This window comes from Panthera onca, chromosome B1 (genome assembly GCF_046562875.1).
Source record: "Panthera onca isolate mPanOnc1 chromosome B1, mPanOnc1 haplotype 2, whole genome shotgun sequence".
Taxonomy (NCBI): Eukaryota; Metazoa; Chordata; class Mammalia; order Carnivora; family Felidae; genus Panthera; species Panthera onca.
The window spans coordinates 71,940,644-71,961,356 of NC_138342.1; the positions used below are offsets into that span (position 1 = coordinate 71,940,644).

A 20,713-nucleotide genomic window follows, 5' to 3' on the forward strand; every position below is an offset into this window, starting at 1 on the left:
ATAGGAACCATTAATTGCAATATTGTGCCCACAGACAATTCTTCCATGCTGATAAATGATGTAGACTTTTTTTGTACCATGTGGGAGGAACTGTGGTTTCTCTGCCTAGTCCTTCCCAGAGGGATTATAATACACATCCTTGTATTGTAAGGTGTTTTGGTTAACTTTTTTCTTTTTTTTCCAGAAACAGTTTTGAAGGACTAAATGGATTTGTAAATGAAAACTAACTCTTAAAAATTTTAGTTTCAGGGATACTTTATTATAAATAACAGGCTGACTGGCATTAGTAAGCTGTTGGTAGTATTGGGCCATTATTTCTTATTTTGCTTTGGTATTCTTATTACAGTGAAAGTAACTTCTTTCCCAAGTTTAATGAAAAGGATGGGCATGTTGAGAGAAAGAGCCAGAATGGTCTATATGAGATTGAAAATGGAAGACCCAGGTAGGTACTGGGGATGGATATCTTACAATAAATAGGTCTTTGAAAGGTAGAAAATGTAATTAACCTTTATTGAGTGTTTGTGTGTGCCAGACAATGTACAAAAGAATTTATATATGTGATCTGATTAAATCATTACAATAACCCTGTGGGTGGATATTTTTAGTTCCATTTACAGATAAGGAGAGAGAATGTAAGCAATTTGCATATAGTAAGTGGCAGAGGCAGTATTTGAGTGCATTTTTTTGTAACTCCACTTTGAAGGTAGAAATAATTAGTTGAATAAATTAACAGAGGAAGGAATGAGAATTGTGTTTATTAGTTCTTTATTAAATTTATTAAATTAGTGCCTTAAACTAAGAATTTACCCAAACATGTAAGAGTAAAAATAAAAATAACCCAGTAATTTAACATCAAGATTCTTTCTGTACTTTTAAAAATGATTTTTATACACAACTCCAACAATTTCCATTTTCCTTAAGACATTATAAAAGTTAGGAAAAAATGTAAAAATTAGCATGCCCCAAATAAAACAAAGAAGGATCAGATTCTGTAATCATGGTTTTTATCTTGCAAAAATGTTGCAACTTGTATTCTTCCTTCCTCAAGGACAAGGCAATGATCTGGCTTCTCTCACCACAACTGGTCCTTTAGTTTTGCTAACTCTTTCTTTGGTCATAATTTCACTTTTCTGTCTTTTTAAGTCAGACCTTCTTTGCATTTGACTTATTCCTTAGGTTCTTTTCTGGATAAAAAAATATATTAAAAGACATTTATCCATGAAAAAGGATAGGCAGCAAAGGCAAGCTAGCATGTTGTTTTAGTCAAGAGTCTAATGGAAACAATTCTAGCTTGCCTTAGTAAAAAGTGAACTTTAGGGTTATGGGGTCATCTCAAGCAGTCTGAAGTGTAAATGCAGCTAACTTTAGGTAGAATTGAAAATCTGTCTCTGCTTTTCTTTCTATCTTGCCTTTATTTCTCTTTCACTGCAAACAACTTTCTCTGCTTCTCAGACTATAGGGTAGTCTATGTGTCTTTTCCATAGTTTCTGATTTACCAGTTATAAGCTTGGTCATCTATAAAAATGAACTTTCACTTTTTAAATATTGGCTTTGATCATTTGTGTTCAGGGATGTATACTTATTTGGAATAAAACATAGTTGCTGGCCACCCTGCCCCTCCTCCTGTGAATTTGAAAAGTAAAATTATTGTCACCTGGGCAGGTGCCTTGTCTTAATTGAAAGTCTTGCTGATATATTTTTGGTCTAGTACAGTATAAAAATTCATTCAACTTGAATAACAGTCACAAGGAAGACCAGAATACAAACAGATGGCTGACAGGGAAAATTTTGGCTGTTTGTGTATTTACTTTCATATATTGGGAGGACAAAAGATATAATCTTAAAAAGGTAAGATTGTAGATTAGGGCATTTTACTGGGACATAATGAAAGTTGAACATTTAAGGAATATTCATTGGAAGAAAATTACTCAGGCCTGAGTGTTGCTATGTTCACCTGACAGACTTTTTAACATTGGGTTGTGCTATTGGTTAAATAGTTGGCATTTTTATAAAATTGTTTTCTTTAAAACTTGAATTTTGGTATATTTGAAATCTTGAAATATTGAATAATACTACCTCATTATATGCTACAAAATATATATTATTGGTAATAAACATCCAGAACCCACTGAGAAAACATTTTCTTTAAAAAGTAACAAAAATAATGGGAAGGGTTGTATGAGATGAGAGTAAGAAAAGGGGATGTTGAGAAAGTGAAGAGAAATGTGGGTATCTTGAATGATAAATCATCATTGTTGTAGAGCTAGAGGATCATTAGGTGCAGACCATTCACCTGCCCTGTTGTAAGAGTCCAGTAAGGTGTTAGTTTGAATTTAGGAGTATACGTGAAAACTGAAACAAATTCTCTTATAGAACAGCTTCAGAAATGAGATCTTCCTCCTGGATCAAGTGCAAAGCTTAAGACGTGCACAAAAGAAAAGTTAAATAACAGCATAAGGAAATGTGTGATTTTAGTGGCAGATATGTGATAGCGTTCCTGGATTTGGGAGGAGATACTATTTCCCTCTTATTGCACTTACTGCCTTCTTTTGGGCCATGTCAAGTTGGGTTTAAAAAGATGAACATATTCAATTGATTTTCTATATTCTTTTCCCAGAAATCCTGCAGGACGGACAGGACTGATTGGCCGGGGTCTTTTGGGGCGATGGGGCCCAAATCATGCTGCAGATCCCATCATAACCAGGTAAGAATGAAAAAAAACATTTCAATAGCAAAGAGCCAGGTGATTGGAGAAATATGGACTGTAACTATGTGTTTATACACACACACACACACACACACACACACAAACGTATGTATGTATATGTACACGTGTATAAATATATGCGTTTGTATACATATATGTATATGTGTATGTATATGCTCATAAGCGCAAACACTGGAAAGGTATATTAAAAAAATTTTTTTTAATGTTTTTATTTATTTTTGAGACAGAGCATGAGCAGGGGAGGGGCAGAGAGAGAGGGAGACACAGAATCTGAAGCAGGCTCCAGGCTCTGAGCTGTCAGCACAGAGCCCGATCTGGGGCTCGAACTCACAGACTGTGAGATCATGACCTGAGCTGAAGTCGGACGCTTAACTGACTGAGCCACCCAGGCGCCCCTTGAAATGTATATTTTAAAGGGTCTTGATGTGAAATCATACTGATGTGATACAAGTGTAAAGTTGTAGTTTTATATGAGTAGGCTAGGCATTATCTGAACAAAGTTAATTCACATAGTGAATTTACTGAACATCTGTTTGTTCTCAAAATTGAGTAGGTGCTTTGGAGGATATAAAAAAGATAAAAGAATTCTACGTTTCAGCTCCCTATCACAGAAGAGCTATGGCTTAATTTGTAAGATGAAAAATATGAAATAAGAAAATGTGTCAAGGTACAATGGGTGAGACAGTCTGCTTTAAGAACTAGATTAGATGTGGGTTGTGATGACGGTAAACTGGAACATCGAAGAAAGGCATTATGAAGGAGGCAGACTTGAGCTGAACTTGAAGCTTGGATAGGGGGACAACAGGAGGCCTAAGGAAAAAAGCTTATAGTAATATCTATTTGAGTTTTTTTTTAATATAAAATTTATTGTCAAATTGTTTTCCATTCAACACCCAGTGCTCATCCCAAAAGGTGCCCTCCTCAATACCCATCCCCCACCCTCCCCTCCCTCCCATCCCCCATCAACCCTCAGTTTGTTCTCAGTTTTTAAGAGTCTTATGCTTTGGCTCTCTTCCTCTCTAAACTCTTTTTTTTTTCCTTCCCCTCCCTCATGGACTTCTGTTAAGTTTCTTAGGATCCACATAAGAATGAAAACATATGGTATCTTTCTCTGTATGACTTATTTCACTTGGCATAACACTCTCCAGTTCCATCTACGTTGCTACAAAAGGCCATATTTCATTCTTTCTCATTGCCATGTAGTATTCCATTGTGTATATAAACCACAATTTCTTTATCCATTCATCAGTTGATGGACATTTAGGCTCTTTCCATAATTTGGCTATTGTTGAGAGTGCTGCTATAAACATTGGAGTACAAGTGCCCCTATGCATCAGCACTCCTGTATCCCTTGGGTAAATTCCTAGCAGTGCTATTGCTGGGTCATAGGGTAGGTCTATTTTTAACTTTTTGAGGAACCTCCACACTGTTTTCCAGAGCGGCTGCACCAGTTTGCATTCCCACCAACAGTGCAAGAGGGTTCCCATTACTCCACATCCTCACCAGCATGTATAGTCTCCTGATTTGTTCATTTTGGCCACTCTGACTGGCGTGAGGTGATATCTGAGTGTGGTTTTGATTTGTATTTCCCTGATGAGGAGCGACATTGAGCATCTTTTCATGTGCCTGTTGGCCATCTGGATGTCTTCTTTAGAGAAGTGTCTATTCATGTTTTCTGCCCATTTCTTCACTGGATTATTTGTTTTTTGGGTGTGGAGTTTGGTGAGCTCTTTATAGATTTTGGATACTAGCCCTTTGTCCGATATGTCATTTACAAATACCTTTTCCCATTCCATTGGTTGCCTTTTAGTTTTATTGATTGCTTCCTTTGCTGTGCAGAAGCTTTTTATCTTGATGAGGTCCCAATAGTTCATTTTTGCTTTTAAGTCCCTTGCCTTTGAGGATGTATCAAGTAAGAAATTGCTGCGGCTGAGGTTAGAGAGGTTTTTTTCCTGCTTTCTCCTCTAGGGTTTTGATGGTTTCCTGTCTCACATTCAGGTCCTTTATCCATTTTGAGTTTGTTTTTGTGAATGGTGTAAGAAAGTGGTCTAGTTTCATCCTTCTGCATGTTGCTGTCCAGTTCTCCCAGAACCATTTGTTAAAGAGACTTTTTTCCATTGGATATTCTTTCCTGCTTTGTCAAAGATTAGTTGGCCATACTTTTGTGGGTCTAGTTAAGGGGTTTCTATTGTATTCTGTTGGTCTATGTGTCTGTTTTTGTGCCAATACCATGCTATCTTGATGATTACAACTTTGTAGTAGAGACTAAGGTCTGGGATTGTGATGCCTCCTGCTTTGGTCTTGTTCTTCAAAATTACTTTGGCTATTCAGGGCCTTTTGTGGTTCCATACAAATTTTAGGATTGCTTGTTCTAGCTTCGAGAAGAATGCTGGTGCAGTTTTGATTGGGATTGCATCGAATGTGCAGATAGCTTTGGGTAGTATTGACATTTTAACAATATTTATTCTTCCAATCCGTGAGCACAGAATGTTTTTCCATCTCTTTATATCTTCTTCAATATCCTTCATGAGCTTTCTATAGTTTTCAGCATACGGATCTTTTGCATCTTTGGTTAGGTTTATTCCTAGGTATTTTATGCTTCTTGGTGCAATTGTGAAGATCAGTTTCTTTATTTGTCTTTCTGTTGCTTCATTATTAGTGTATAAGAATGCAACTGATTTCTGTACATTGATTTTGTATCCTGCGAAGTTGCTGAATTCATGTATCAGTTCTAGCAGACTTTAGGTGGAGTCTATTGGATTTTCCATGTATAATGTCATGTCATCTGCAAAAGTGAAAGCTTGACTCCATCTTTGCCAATTTTGATGCCTTTGATTTCCTTTTGTTGTCTGATTGCTGATGCTAGAACTTCCAACACTATGTTAAACAACAGCGGTGAGAGTGGACATCCCTGTCGTGTTCCTGATCTCAGGGGGGAAGCTCTCAGTTTTTCCCCATTGAGGAGGATATTAGCTGTGGTCTTTTCATAAATGGCTTTTATGATGGTTAAGTATGTTCCTTCTATCCCGACTTTCTCGAGGGTTTTTATTAAGAAAGGATGCTGAATTTTGTCAAATGCTTTTTCTGCATCGATTGACAGGATCATATGGTTCTTATCTTTTCTTTTATTAATGTGATGTATCACATTGATTTGTGAATGTTGAACCAGCCCTGCAGCCCAGGAATGAATCCCACTTGATCATGGTGAATAATTCTTTTTATGTGCTGTTGAATTTGATTTGCTAGTATCTTACTGAGAATGTTTGCATCCATATTCTTCAGGGATATTGGCCTGTAGTTCTCTTTTTTTGCTGGGTCTCTGTCTGGTTTAGGAATCAAATGAATGCTGGCTTCGTAGGATGAGTCTGGAAGTTTTCCTTCCCTTTCTATTTTTTGGATTAGCTTGAGAAGGATAGGTATTATCTCTGCTTTAAATGTCTGGTAGAATTCCTCTGGGAAGCCATCTGGTCCAGGACTCTTACTTGTTGGGAGATTTTTGATAACTGATTAAATTTCTTCAGTGGTTATAGGTCTGTTCAAGCTTTCTATTTAATCCTATTGGAATTTTGGAAGTGTGTGGGTGCTTAGGAATTTGTCCATTTCTTCCAGGTTGTCCAGTTTCTTGGCATATAATTTTTCATAATATGCCCTGATAATTGCTTGTATTTCTGAGGGATTGGTTGTCATAATTCCATTTTCATTCATGATTTTATCTATTTGGGTCATCTCCCTTTTTGAGAAGCCTGGCTAGAGGTTCATCAATTTTGTTTATTTTTTTCAAAAAAACAACTCTTGGTTTCATTGATGTGCTCTACAGATTTTTAGATTCTATATTGTTTATTTCTGCTCTGATCTTTATTATTTCTCTTCTTCTGCTGGGTTTGGGGTGTCTTTGCTGTTCTGCTTCTATTTCCTTTAGGTGTGCTGTTAGATTTTGTATTTGGGTTTTTTCTTATATCTTGAGATAGGATTGCAATGTATTTTCCTCTCAGGACTGCCTTCGCTGCATCCCAAAGCGTTTAGATTGTTGTATTTTCATTTTCATTTGTTTCCATATATTTTTAAATTTCTTCTCTAATTGCCTGGTTGACCCACTCATTCGTTAGTAGGGTGTTCTTTAACCTCCATGCTTTTGGAGGTTTTCCAGACTTTTTCCTGTGGTTGATTTCAAGCTTCATCGCACTGTGGTCCGAAAGTATGCATGGTATGATCTCAATTCTTGTGTACTTATGAAGGGCTGTTTTGTGACCCAGTATGTGATCTATCTTGGAGAATGTTCCATGTGCACTTGAGAAGAAAGTATATTCTGTTGCTTTGGGATGCAGAGTTCTAAGTATATCTGTCAAGTCCATGTGATCCAATGTATCATTCAGGGCCCTTGTGTCTTTATTGATTCTGTGTCTAGATGATCTATCCATTGTTGTAATTGGAGTATTAAAGTCCCCTGCAATTACCACATTCTTATCAATAAGGTTGCTTATGTTCGTCAGTAATTGTTTTATATATTTGGGGGCTCCTGTATTCAGCACATAGACATTTATAATTGTTAGCTCTTCCTGATGGATAGACCCTGTAATTATTATATAATGACCTTCTTCATTTCTTGTTACAGCCTTTAATTTAAAGTCTAGTTTGTCTGATATAAGTATGGCTACTCCAGCTTTCATTTGACTTCAGTAGCATGATAGATCGTTCTCCATCCCCTCACTTTCAATCTGAAGGTGTCCTCAGGTCTAAAATGAGTCTCTTGTAGACAGCAAATAGATGGGTCTTGTTTTTTTTTTTATCCATTCTGATACCCTATGTCTTTAGGTTGGAGCATTTAGTCCATTGACATTCAGTGTTATTATAGAAAGATATGGGTTTATTGTCGTTGTGATGTCTGTAGGTTTCATGCTTGTAGTGATGTCTCTGGTACTTTGTCTCACAAGATCCCTTTAGGATCTCTTGTAGGGCTGGTTTAGTGGTGATGAATTCCTTCAGTTTTTGTTTGTTTGGGAAAACCTTTATCTCTCCTTCTATTCTGAATGACAGACTTGCTGGATAAAGGATTCTCGGCTGCATATTTTTTCTGTTCATCACATTGAAGATTTCCTGCCATTCCTTTTTGGCCTGCCAGGTTTCAGTAGATAGATCCGTCACTAGTGTTATTGGTTTCCCTTTATATGTTAAAGCATGTTTATCCCTAGCTGCTTTCAGAATTTTCTCTTTATCCTTGTATTTTGCCAGTTTGACTATGATATGTTGTGCAGAAGGTCAATTCAAGTTACGTCTGAAGAGTTCTCTGTGCCTCTTGGATTTCAATGCCTTTTTCCTTCCCCAGATCAGGGAAGTTCTCGGCTATGATTTCTTCAAGTACACCTTCAGCAACTTTCTCTCTTCCTCCTCTGGAATCCCCAATATCGTATATTATTGCGTTTCATAGCATCACTTAGTTCTCTAATTCTACCTCGTACTCCTGGATTTTTTTATCTCTTTTTCTCAGCTTCCTGTTTTTCCATAATTTTATCTTCTAATTCATCTGTTCTCTCCTCTGCCTCTTCAGTCCACGCTGTGGTCGCCTCCATTTTATTTTGCAGCTCATTTATAGCATTTTTTAGCTCCTCCTGACTGTTCCTTAGTCCCTTGATCTCTGTGGCAATATTCTCTGCTGTCCTCTATACTTTTTTCAAGCCCAGCGATTATTTTTATGACTATTATTCTAAATTCATGGTCCATTATATTGGTTAAATCATTTTTGATCAGTTCGTTAGTTGTTGCTACTTATTGGAGTTTGTTTTGAGGAGAATTCTTCCGTTTCGTCATTTTGGATAGTCCCTGTGGTGGCATGGAACTGCAGCGCACTTCCCCTGTGCTGTCTGGAGTAACTTGTGTTGGTGGGCTTGGCCGCAGTCAGACCTGATGTCTGCCCCCAGGCCACCGCTGGGGCCACAGTCAGAGTGGTGTGTACCTTATCTTTCCCTCTCCCAGGGGCAGGACTCACTGTGGAGTGGTGTGGCCCTTGTCTGGGCTACTTACACACTGCCAGGCTTGTGGTGCTTCGATGGGATCTGGTGTATTAGCCGGGGTGGATCCACAAGGTGCACAGGAGCGGGAGGGGCAGACTCAGCTCTCTTTGCCTTTGGTGGTCCGCTTTGGGAGGGGCCCTGTGGCACCGGGAGGGAGGCAGACCCGTCAGAGGGATGGATCCACAGAAGCACAGCCTTGGGTGTTTGTGCAGTGCCAGCAAGTTCCGTTACGGGAATTGGTTCCCTTTGGGATTTTGGCTGGGGGATGAGAGAGGGAGATGGTGCTTTCCAGTGCCTTTGTTCCTTGGCAAGCTGAGCTCTGTCCTGCGGGGCTCAACAACTATCTTTCCCGTAGTCCTCTAGCTATCCTGCTGTCCGAGCAGAGCTGTTGACTTATGACATTCCAGATGTTAAGTCCGCTGGCTGTCAGAACACACTCTGTGTGGCCCCTCTGCTTTTGCAAGCCAGACTCGGGGATTCCGCCTTGCCACGCAGGCTGCCCCTCCGTCGCCCCGGCTCCCTCCCGCCAGTCCAGGTTGTGCGCACCGCCTCTTCACCCTTCCTACCCTCTTCTGTGGGCCTCTTGTCTATGCTTGGCTCCAGAGAGTCCATTCTGCTAGTCTTCTGGCAGTTTTCTGGGTTATTTAGGCCGATGTGGGTGGAATCTAAGGGATCAGCAGGACGTGGTGAGCCTAGTGTCCTCCTATGCCGCCATCTTCCCCCTCAAAATCCTCCATTTGAGTATTGAGGGACAATGAAAGGATCAGCTGGTCGAAGCAGAAAATTTTGTAGAATAGTGGGTAATCAAACATGTAATTTTTATGCAGTTTTATTGTGGAGAATATTACAATAACAAAGTTTAGGAGTGTTAAGGGGAGCCCTTGAAGATTTCGGAATAGGGGACAGGCATTCTTTTCCTGAGGTAAATCTATCTGGTAAGCCACATCATATTCAGAAGGCCCCTTGGTAAGCATGAATCAGAATAAGGAAGGCAGGTGAATCTTAGGTTTAGATGGACTTGACCCTCTCCATAGGAATCATCTTTTCAGCATGTCTGGAATATTCTGTCATCTCTGTCATCCTTTTAATTTTTGTATTGTTAGGATTTCTTCACTGACCAACTCTGTCTTCACAAATAATTGTCACTTTGCTTTAAATAATGCAAATACCCTCAATATTTTTATTTTTTAATTTTCATATTTTGAGGGTCTTCCTTTCTTTCAGGAAACTTTTTCTCTGATCCGAGATCCAGTAATGATTTCATAGGTTAACTCTAAGAAAACAGCTTAATTCCCCTCTTTTCAAGTTACTGGAAGAGGCACCAATATTTGTCCCATCTTATTCTCCTCAGCCTTTCAATTTCCCTGACAAGAGGTCTTTACCCCACAGCTCACTCCATTTTTCTGCTTCCTTCCTTTCTTGCTTCCTCCCGCCCAGCCATCTACCTATCTTATGTATAGATGCTTATGTATCTACCTACCAACCCACGTATCCATTTAAAATTCCTTTAGAGGGGCACCTCGGTGGTTCAGTTGGTTAAGTGTCCAGCTCGATTTCGGCTCAGGTCATGATCTCATGGTTTGTGAGAGATCCTGCTTGGGATTCTCTTTGTGTGTCTCTCTCTCTCTCTCTCTCTCTCTCTCTCTGCCCCTTCCCCCTGTACATGCATGCTCTCTATTTCAAAAGAAATAAATAAACTTAAATAAATAAAATTACTTTAGAAACTTTATGGTTTAAATGAAATGGGAAGAGTTAATATACTTTTAATGAATGTAAGTAAAAAATATTAATGACAGTATCAGTTTTGTTTCCAACTTTGGTAAGGCTGGCTAAAATCAGGAAGGTGTGAAAGCATTTGAAGTAGAAATGCCAGTAAGGGGACAAGAAGCAGAAAAGGGAAGCTAGACACTTGGAAGTTAGCCTTTCATTAGCTTATCTTTATCTCTGGTGGGCCAAATACATGGGAGTGTATGTGGTGATTGGGTTGCATTGTTTTGAAATAGACTTTTTGAGCTTAATGCAGCCATTATACAACAGCTTCAGCAATAGCTGAAGACTTTGAGAGGGTCCAAGGCTATGGAAAAGCCCACAGATGGCAGAGTCTAGCTTTCACCTGTACTGTTAGGTTGATGCTCTTTATTACCTCAGTAATGCATATATTGACCTATGAGTTGGTCTAAATGAGTGAGTGGCAGTGGAAATGGAAGGAAGAGAAGAATGTAAGATGTTAAAAAGGAAGCATCAACAAGGCTAAAGCACATTGTTAAAAAGTATTGCTCTCCTCTGCTAGGTGCTGTCATCAGTTTTTCCATTTGTTTCTCACACAACTCCTCAAAGTAGATATTAACATCTCTGTTTTATAGATCTGAAAATGAAGACTCACTGGGGTTAAGTGACTTGCCTAAATGTTTATGTCGAACTGAAATTTGAGTCCGTGGTATTTGGCTCCAGATATTATACTTTTTCTCTTTTATACCAGTTTTTCACTAATGAGTAATCATAGGAATCATCTAGGCGCTTTAAAGATTCCATTCCCTTTTCTTTCAAGTACTTCATGATTCAGAACAGCTCTGTATAGTGTAATTTAACAAATGCTCCAGGGAAAGTGTTAAATGTTTCTGTTCTCAGGGACCTCTCCTAGAGATTGGGTGGGTACAACTATCTGATGTTCCTTTAGATCCTTTAAAGTGAAAATGAGGTGGGAAGTGTTGATACATTACTGTGAGTAAAGTCAGATCCATAGTTAGTGGTATTCTCATTTTCTTTCCAGTTTTGGTGAAACAGGAAGGTGTGGGCCATCAGAAGTGGGGAGGGAATATCAATAGTATTTAGAAATAATCTTTGGCATTTAACAAATGTTAATGAGGTTCATTAATTAAAATATACATTATTTCCATTATATCAAGGATTTTGTTTTAAATTTGGTAATAATTTATTTGATGATAAGGTTTTGGAGTGATGGGGATTGGAGCTAATGGTCAAGAAAGAATTCTTGAGACTTCTTCAGTGCAAAAAGGTGATTTTATTAAAACATGGGGTTAGGACCCGGGGGCAGAAATTGCTGCCTTGGGACCTCTGAGGAGAGACTGGTTATGTACTTGGAAGTTTGGGGACTAAAGTGGGGGGAGGAGTTTCCAAAGGGATTTTCATATGCTGAAGAAGACTCACAGGATCCAGGAGGCCTAGCTGTTGTCAGCTAGGTCGTTTTCCCCTCTAGCAAAGAATTCACATTAAGACAGCAGGGAGTTCCTGGAGAAATGTTATACCCTGCCTGCCTGAAGTATTTGTCAGTGGGCTGCAGGTTGTAAGGAAATTTAACTTTATCTGCCATTTCCTTCTGCCTTTGTTTCCCTCATCAGTTGGTATTTACAATAAGGAACAAAAGAAGAAACTACTCTGCTCGGTAGTTTTTAAATGAGTGCCTTTGGGGTAAAATCTGAGAAGGTAAACAGGTTATGTGACTGTTCATCATCAGTCTGGCCCTCTCTAGCCCAGCAGCGCCTCTCCCCCAGTCCTGCTTCTCCCTGTGCTGCAGCCAAAACTGGCGGCATGTCTGTCTTGGTTTTCCCAGCTTCTCTAATGTGATGTATATATAGTAGGTGCTGGTAAGTGTGTGTGAGTGTACAGAGCATCTTTCACCTTCTCACGCCCTCCTCTTACCCAATTAGTGTAAACATTCTGTTTTAAGTAGACAGTATGGTGATTAAGAGTGCAGATTCTGGAAGCAGATTGTCTGGGTTCAAATTTTGGTTTATACCACTTAGCTCTGCAGTCTTGGACAAGTTTAATCTACTCTGTGCTTCATTTTCCACATTTGTAAAATAAAGATAATAATGCAACTACTTTATAGGGTTGTTTTGAGGCTTAAATGGATAAATACATGAAAGACTTAACAGTATCAGGTACATAATAAGTGCTATAGAAATGGGCCTTAAGAAGTAAAAGTACCACGTCTACCTTCAGTCCTGTTCTCAGTCTTGTACCTGGATCATGGTGATGAGGTTTTGGGGTGATGGTGGGGTTCAGAACTCATGGCCAAGAAAGAATTCTTGAAGACATCTTTGGTGCAAAAAGGTGATTTTATTAAAGCACAGGGACAGGACCTGTGGGCAGAAAGAGCTGCACTGGGGTTGTGAGGAGTGACTGGTTACATACTGTGGAGTTGGGGGAGGTAAAGACAAAAGGGAGGCCTCCAGAGGGACTTCAGTGTGCTAAAGAGGACTCCTAAGATACCTGAGGCCTTGCTGTTGTCAAGCTAAGCTTGTTTTCCCTCTAGTAAGGCATCAACATTATGACTGCAGGGGGTTCCTGGAGAAATGTTATACTCTGCATTTGCTTCAAGTATTTGTCAGTGGGCTGCAGGTTGCAGGTTATAAGGAAATTTAATTTTACCTGCCATTTCCTTCTTGCCTTTGTTCCCCACATCACTGTGGAGGGGAGGGTGATATTAGGGGCTCCAGGAAACTGAATCTAGGTTTCAGAAGATTAGGCTATTGATAAGATTGCCTTTTTCTTGTAATTTACTAAGGTATTTGTAAACTGATAGAGACTCCTGTCCTGCATGACTGTGATCGCTAACCATTTGTTTTCTTTCCTTTCCTTTGTTCTTGGGCATCTAGGAGTGCCTGAGGAATACCACACATATCCCACTTGGGGGTGGGTGGGTATGCTAGCTTGTACTTTGCTCTCAGCTTGCCTTATGCTTCCTCATCAATGGTAACAGTCTTCTAGCGTCCAGTCTTGCTTTCTTCCCAACCAGCCTCCACACTTTCGTCAAAGTGAGTGAGCTTTCTAAATACAAATTGCTTATGGTTTTACCCTGCTTAAAAATATTCTTTGACTCTTGGGGCGCCTGGGTGGCGCAGTCGGTTAAGCGTCTGACTTCAGCCAGGTCACGATCTCGCGGTCCGTGAGTTCGAGCCCCGCGTCAGGCTCTGGGCTGACGGCTCGGAGCCTGGAGCCTGTTTCCGATTCTGTGTCTCCCTCTCTCTCTGCCCCTCCCCCGTTCATGCTCTGTCTCTCTCTGTCCCAAAAATAAATAAAAAACGTTGAAAAAAAAAAATATTCTTTGACTCTCTAAGCAGATGAATTTGATGAATTCTTTGCCTACTCGTCTGGCCTCATCATCCTTCTTTCCCTCTGTGGTGCCCATGGTGCCAGACCCCACCTATAGATTCAGTTTCTTGAACATATTATTTTATACCTTTGTTTCTTGCTCATGTCATACCTATGTCTGGCATCCTTAAAAACAGATGCTGTCTTCTTGTACTAATTATTCTTTCATTTCTATTTACTGTCCTCATCAAATTGTCACTCTCTTATAATTTATTCACTTACATGTCTAGCTCCATCCCTAGACTATGAGCTCTTTCAGGGCAGGAATTATGGGTTAGATATGGTAGTCAACCACTATATAAAGAAATTTGGAAACTCTTATTTATTTATTTATTTGCAGGAGGGGGGAGAACTCCTATTTAAACTCATTTAATTTCATTGATTCTAATTCAAAGCAATGATTAGATCATAGGCTTTCTTTTTTGGTTTAGTACTAGAGGTTCAAAATCGTTTTCTTTGCCTAAGATAGTTTTAGAACAATTCTTAAAATTGGGTGTGGTGGGGGTAGAGAAGGGAAAGGGAGATGTATCAGCATCTCTGGGCAAGAGGCTGTGGTTAGAAAAAGTGCATTCTTGGGGTGCCTGCCTGGCTCAGTTGGTAGAGCATGTGACTCTTGATCTCAGGGTTGTAAATTTGAGCCCCATGTTGGGTGTACAGATTACTTAAAAATAAAACCTAAAAAAAATCTTAAAAAAAAAAGAAAAAGTTCATTCTAAAATTAACATAACCATGATACTTTTTTTTTTTTTTTTAAGAGAGCTTGAGTGGGGGAGAGGGAATGGGGGGGGGGGCAGAGAAAATGAATGAATGAATCCTAAGCAGGCTCCACACTGAGTGTGAAGCCTGATGCAGGGCTTGATCCCATGCCCTGGGATCACGACTTGAGCTGAAATCAAGAGTCAGATGCTCAAACAACTAAGCCCACCCATGTGCCCCACTTTGATACTTTTTTAAAAACTAAAGGATAGAGTGAGGTTTTTGTGTTTTTTTTTTGTTTTTGTTGTTTTTTAAGAAAGGGCATAAAGATTGAGAAGCACTACTGTTGAGACCAGCTGAACTTGTATTGTGTAATCTGCATTATGTAATCTCTGTTTTGATAACAGAGTGACCCATTAAAAGGAAATATTACCAGATCTCTTATATTAAAGTGATTCTTAAAAAGGATCCTTCGACTATGTTTTTAAGTTTTATGACCTATCCTCTAAATTCTGTTCTGCTTTTAAACTTTTTTTGACAATACTTTAATAAAAACTACTTATATTCTGAATTTTTATTACAGAGAATATCTTTTTTGGAAAGTAGACATCTGACTTGGTTTGTAACAGTGCTCAATACAGAATATTTCTTTTTTTTTTAATGTTTATTTTTCAGAGAGAGAGAGAGAGAGAGAGACACACACACACACACACACACACAGCATGAGCGAGGGAGGGGCAGAGAGAGGGAGACACAGATCCAAAGCAGGCTTCAGGCTCTGAGCTGTCAGCACAGAGCCCAACGCGGGGCTCAAACTCACGAACTGCGAGATCATGACTTGAGCCGAAATCGGACGCTTAACCAACTGAGCCACCTAGGCACCCCAGGATATTTCTAATACAAAATAATTTTTTTGGTAAAAGTAGCTGAGAGGTGAATTTATATATACTCTTGTTATAAAGAAAAATACATTGTTATAACTTTGTCTCAAGTTTGAGATAGATCCTTATTCTTCAAAATCCATTACGATTTTATATTACTATTTACAGGTGGAAAAGGGATAGAAGTGGAAATAAAATTACCCACCCTGTTTCTGGGAAAAACATCTTACAGTTTGTGGCAATAAAAAGGAAAGACTGTGGAGAATGGGCAATCCCAGGGGTAAGAATTAAAATTAAATTAAAGTTCTTTTTAGCTTCATTTACTGCAAGGTTATTGTATGTAGATCTTCATCCTCCATTTATTTTCCATTCCTTCACACTTCACTTAGTAATTCTTTTGTCATTTATCACTGCAATGAAGTCTGTCAATAGCAAGTGTAGGATAATACATCAAGGCTGTTAGAATTTGAGTCTAATTATAAAGCCATTGGAAAAGAACATGGACTTTGGAGTTAGACCTAGGCTTGTACGTTGGCCTTCCCACTTTGAGCTGAGAATACAGAATTCAGACACTTACCTTAAATTTTTAAAATTTTTATTTATTTTTTAAGTAGTCTCTCCACCCAGTTTGGGGCTCTAAATCACACCACTGAGATTAAGAGTTGCTCTACTGACTGAGACAGCCAGGTACCCCAGAACTTTCTCTTTAAAATTTACATAATTATATCTACTTCATAGGATTAGTAGCAATAGCATATAAAACACCTGGCATAAAGTAGATATTCATACATGTTGGGTCCCATCTCAGAACTCAACCCCTACTTCCAAGTCCAAGGTAAGACTGTTAGCATTGGTTTATTGAATTCTCATTAACTTTAGACATAAAAAAGATAATTCTTGTTACTTTTCCTTGTAGTTAAAAAAAATTTTTTTTAATGTGTATTTACTTTTGAGAGAGAGAGAGAGAGAGAGAGCGCAAGCTGGGGAGGGGCAGAGAGAGGGTGGGGACAGAGGATCTGAAGTGGAGGTAGAACTCACAAACTGTGAGAACATGATCTGAGCCGAAAGTCAGATGCTTAACCAACTGAGCCACCCAGGCACCCCTCCTTGTAGTTTTTAAAATTTCTGTAATATCATCAGGAACAGTTGTACTTTTGTTGAGTTCATTTCAGTGGTAAATTTGAAGTGGCTTTTTGAAATGTGTATGTGTGCAACAGAGGGTTTTATATTTTATGCCATATTGTGAAATGGAGATAATTTGAAAAGAGGATGATTCTTATACTGCTATCTGCAAGAATGGTTGTTTTTTTCTTTGTAGGATAAAAATGGATTGGAAATAAAAATCCCAGGTGACTGTAACAAAAGCTTAGGTTAATTATTATGAGCCAAATTGTCAAACTTTACCCATGCTTAGTGTAAAACACGGTAATGATTTCATCGTAGGATTTTATATTTTTGTCATCTGAAATTCTGATCAGTAAGGAAGTGGTTGTCCCTGATGTCATATTGAAAACCATTCATCTAATCAGTATATTTTGAGATCTGTTTTTTGTCAGCTGATATATTAGACATTGAGAATATAACAGAGCAACATAAACATCCCTGTTTTCTTGGAGCTCACGTTCCAGTGGGGGAAACAGATAATATAAAATATGTTATTGTATGTTTAAAGGTATAAATATTAAGGAAAAAACTAAAGCAAAGAAGGAGACTAGGAAATGTTTGAGAGTTTGCAATTTGAGATTAGAGTGGTTATAAAAGGTCTCTCTGAGAAGGTAACATTTAAGCAAAGATTTGAAGAAGGTGAATGAGCGATGCATGTGGGTATCTAGGGAAAAGCATGTTGGACACAAATAATAGCAGGTGCAAAGGCCTTAGGTGGGATTTGTTTGGCATGTCATAGACACTGATTCAGGAGGTCAGTGTGGCTGGAATGGGATGAACAATGGGGAAATTTCAGCTTGCTATATTCCATCTTGCCTCCAGGCCTTCCTTCCTTAGCTTGAGTTTAGAAGATACCAGGAAAGGAGTCTTATTGGCTCAGTTTACTATTGGCTAACCTTGGACAAATTACTGCAATCAAATACATGAGATACCCTGATTGGCTACTTCTACTAGAATCAAATGGTTTAGAGAAGAAGATATCATAGGAGAATGGGAATCATGATTATGGCCAGGTAGAACAATGTGTCTATTGCATCACCCAGTAAATATTTGTTGAATGAATTAAAGCTTATTACTTTTTTTTTTTTTTTTTTTTAAATAATGTGGCTATTAGGGGATGGTGGACCCAGGAGAAAAGATTAGTACTACACTGAAAAGAGAATTTGGTGAGGAAGCTCTCAACTCCTTACAGAAATCCAGTGCAGAAAAGAGAGAATTAGAGGAACAGTTGCACAAACTCTTCAGCCAGGAACATCTAGTGGTAAGAAATGGTGGTTCCCATGAAGGATTTTAGCCTCACGGATTAGTGAAAATTCCTTAAAAGTTCACCTGGAAATCTGATAGGTAAAACCTGTATATTTGAAATACATATTCATAGAAACAAATTATAGATCTTCACTGTGAATAGATTTCTGCTTAAACTTTTATAGCCCAACTTTAGGTCAGTTACATTTATTAGAATACACTTTTTTCCTCTTAGTTTTTCTTTAGACTAGATGTGAGCCAACGTGACACTGAACACACCCATCCATCCGGAAACCTTTTTAAAAAATTTACATAAATTTAGCTCTTTTGAGAGTACGTTTACATTTTAAACTACGTTATTCAGAGTTTTTCTGGTTGATAACCATTTAAGTCTTATGTTTTGTCTACATACCCTTTGTGATTTAAAAAAATCACCTTATAAAGTATATGTGTACTGGTAATAAGGAAAAAGAGTTTCTTTTTTGCTGGCTTTTGTTTGAATTGCTTTGTTTTCTTTCTAGAATTAGGATTTCTTATTTATTTACGTTCAGTCTTTTGGGGTCACGTTTGTGTTAGATGGCTAGATCCAAATCTTTCCCTATATTAATAGCTTAAGTATTAGTCTTTACTAAATTTACTTATAGATCTTCTTTTTTAAACTAAAAAAATCTTTGTATGTCTGAAACTATAATCACAGAAATTATATATATATATAAAATATACTTATATATAATCACAGAAAAATACTTATAGAGCCTTTAAAAAAGTCATATGGCCCAAATAAGACTATTCTCAAATTATGAAATTAGAGTCTGAAGAGTTGAGGGTTTTGTGAATTTTAAAGCTGACCTTGAGAATACTTATCCTAGGAAATTTAAAACAAGCATGTGGAATGTTACATGAAAGTTTCTATGATACTTACATTTCACTTGTGAAAGGTGAAATAAGGAGTCACTTATTATCAAGGGGTTTTAAAATGGAGCTGAGAGGCCTTTAGGGAGGTGGGACTTACGTACTTCCTCACCAGGTGGAGCCCTGATCTTTTAAACTGGGCTAAACCGCAAATACTCCAAAGACTACACAAACACCTGCAACTTGCTACAAAAGGGACTTGCTTAGTGATAGCCTTAGCAACCAATTATGTTCACTCAAGATTAGTTTTCTGCAGCAACGCCAATCAAAATTCTTTGAAAACAACTTATACAAGCATTTTCTTTCCATCTTAAAAACCTCTGACTTTGCTCCCTAGTGGGATGCTGGGTTGCTACCCACATCTCTGTACCCAGAATTGCAGTTCTCTGATAATAAATAAATGCTTAATTATTGCCTCCTGACAATTTTAGGTTGGCACTTTTTTCTTACTGTAGTAAAAAATACATGACATATAATTTACCATCTTAACTTTGTAATGTACAGTTAATTATATGCACACTGCTTTGTAATAGGATATTTACATTTCCGATGTAGCAGGCATCTGCTCCGCCCATTCGTGTTTGACTGTACACCTTTTTTGTCTGCTTCCTTTTAAAAATAGATATATAAAGGATATGTCGATGATCCTCGAAACACTGATAATGCATGGATGGAGACAGAAGCTGTGAACTACCATGATGAAACAGGTAAACTTGTGTTTATTAAACTGACTTGATAAGAGGCACTCTGGTATTTGCGGAATGAATTCTCATCAAAGAGCAATTTCCTTTTCTTTCTTTTTTTTTTTTTAAAGTTTATTTATTCTGAGAGAGAGCGTGAGCAAGCAGGAGAGGGACAGAGAGAGAGGTGGAGAGAGAATCCCAAGCAGGCTCTGTGCTGTCAGCAAACCATGAGATCATGACCAGAGCCAACACCGAGAGTCGGCTGCTTAACTGACTGAGCCACCCAGGTGCCTTTCTTCTTTTAGAAAGAGCGTGCAAGCAGGGGGAGAGGGGAAGAGACAGAAAGAGAGAGGGGATCTCAAGCAGGCTTCATGCTCAGCATGGAGCCCAATGACGGGCTCAGTCCTTCGACTCTGGGATCATGACCTGAACTGAAATCAAGAGTTGGCTCCTCGACTGAGCCTTCCAGGTGCCGTAGCATTTGCTTTTTTAAAAGCTCTTGATAAGCATTGCCAAATTGTCCTACAGAAATAGTCTATTTACATTCCCAACAGTGATTAAGAGCTTTATTTTTAATTTTTTTTGATAATTATAAAGATTTTAATAAATATATTTATTTGTAAATATAAATATTTTCATTTACGATTTCTGGTTTGGTGTCATGGTTATTTATTTGGGGGGGGGGCACGGGGGGAAGGGGCAGAGGGAGAGGGAGAAAGAGACTCCCAAGCAGGCTCCAAGTTATATGCCCAGAGCCTGATGCAGAGCTGGATCCCATGTTGTCTGTGCTATCAGTGAACCATGAGATCATGACCTGAGCTGAAACCAAGAGTCAGACACTTACCTGACTGAGCTACTCAGGCACCCCCATGCTTATTTTAGAGTTTTAATTTTTTTTTAACATTTATTTATTTTTGAGACAGAGCATGAATGGGGGAGGGGCAGAGAGAGAGGGAGACACAGAATCGGAAGCAGGCTCCAGGCTCTGAGCCATCAGCCCAGAGCCTGACGCGGGGCTCGAACTCACGGACCGTGAGATCGTGACCTGAGCTGAGGTCGGATGCTTAACCGACTGAGCCACCCAGGCGCCCCCCACCCCATGCTTATTTTAGAAAGGTCCACTTAAGAGTGTAAAATGAATTGCCAATAATTTTTTCTTTTTTTTACATTTAAATCTCCAATCCCTCTAGAACTTGTTTTGATGTAAGTTTCATACTCATTTAATACGGACTGTTTTTTTTTTTTTTAAGCTAAAGCCAATATTCTTACTTTTTAAAGAGA

At 38.7% G+C, this 20,713-nt stretch overlaps 1 protein-coding gene across 7 annotated transcripts in view; it reads left to right on the plus strand.

Moving 5' to 3' along the window:
* Nucleotides 1–20,713, plus strand: part of NUDT9 (nudix hydrolase 9) — a 96,735-nt gene that overhangs the window by 15,654 nt on the left and 60,368 nt on the right. For all 7 annotated transcript variants that reach the window (XR_013555208.2, XR_013555210.2, XR_013555209.2 and 4 more), the window contains exons 3-7: nucleotides 347–442; nucleotides 2,618–2,704; nucleotides 15,597–15,708; nucleotides 17,707–17,853; nucleotides 19,372–19,456. Coding sequence is in view for 4 of the 7 variants with exons in the window: in XM_078445928.2 (XP_078302054.2) it covers nucleotides 347–442; nucleotides 2,618–2,704; nucleotides 15,597–15,708; nucleotides 17,707–17,853; nucleotides 19,372–19,456 (527 nt within the window). In the remaining 3 variants the exon portion in view is untranslated. The remainder of the gene's footprint in view (nucleotides 1–346; nucleotides 443–2,617; nucleotides 2,705–15,596; nucleotides 15,709–17,706; nucleotides 17,854–19,371; nucleotides 19,457–20,713) is intronic.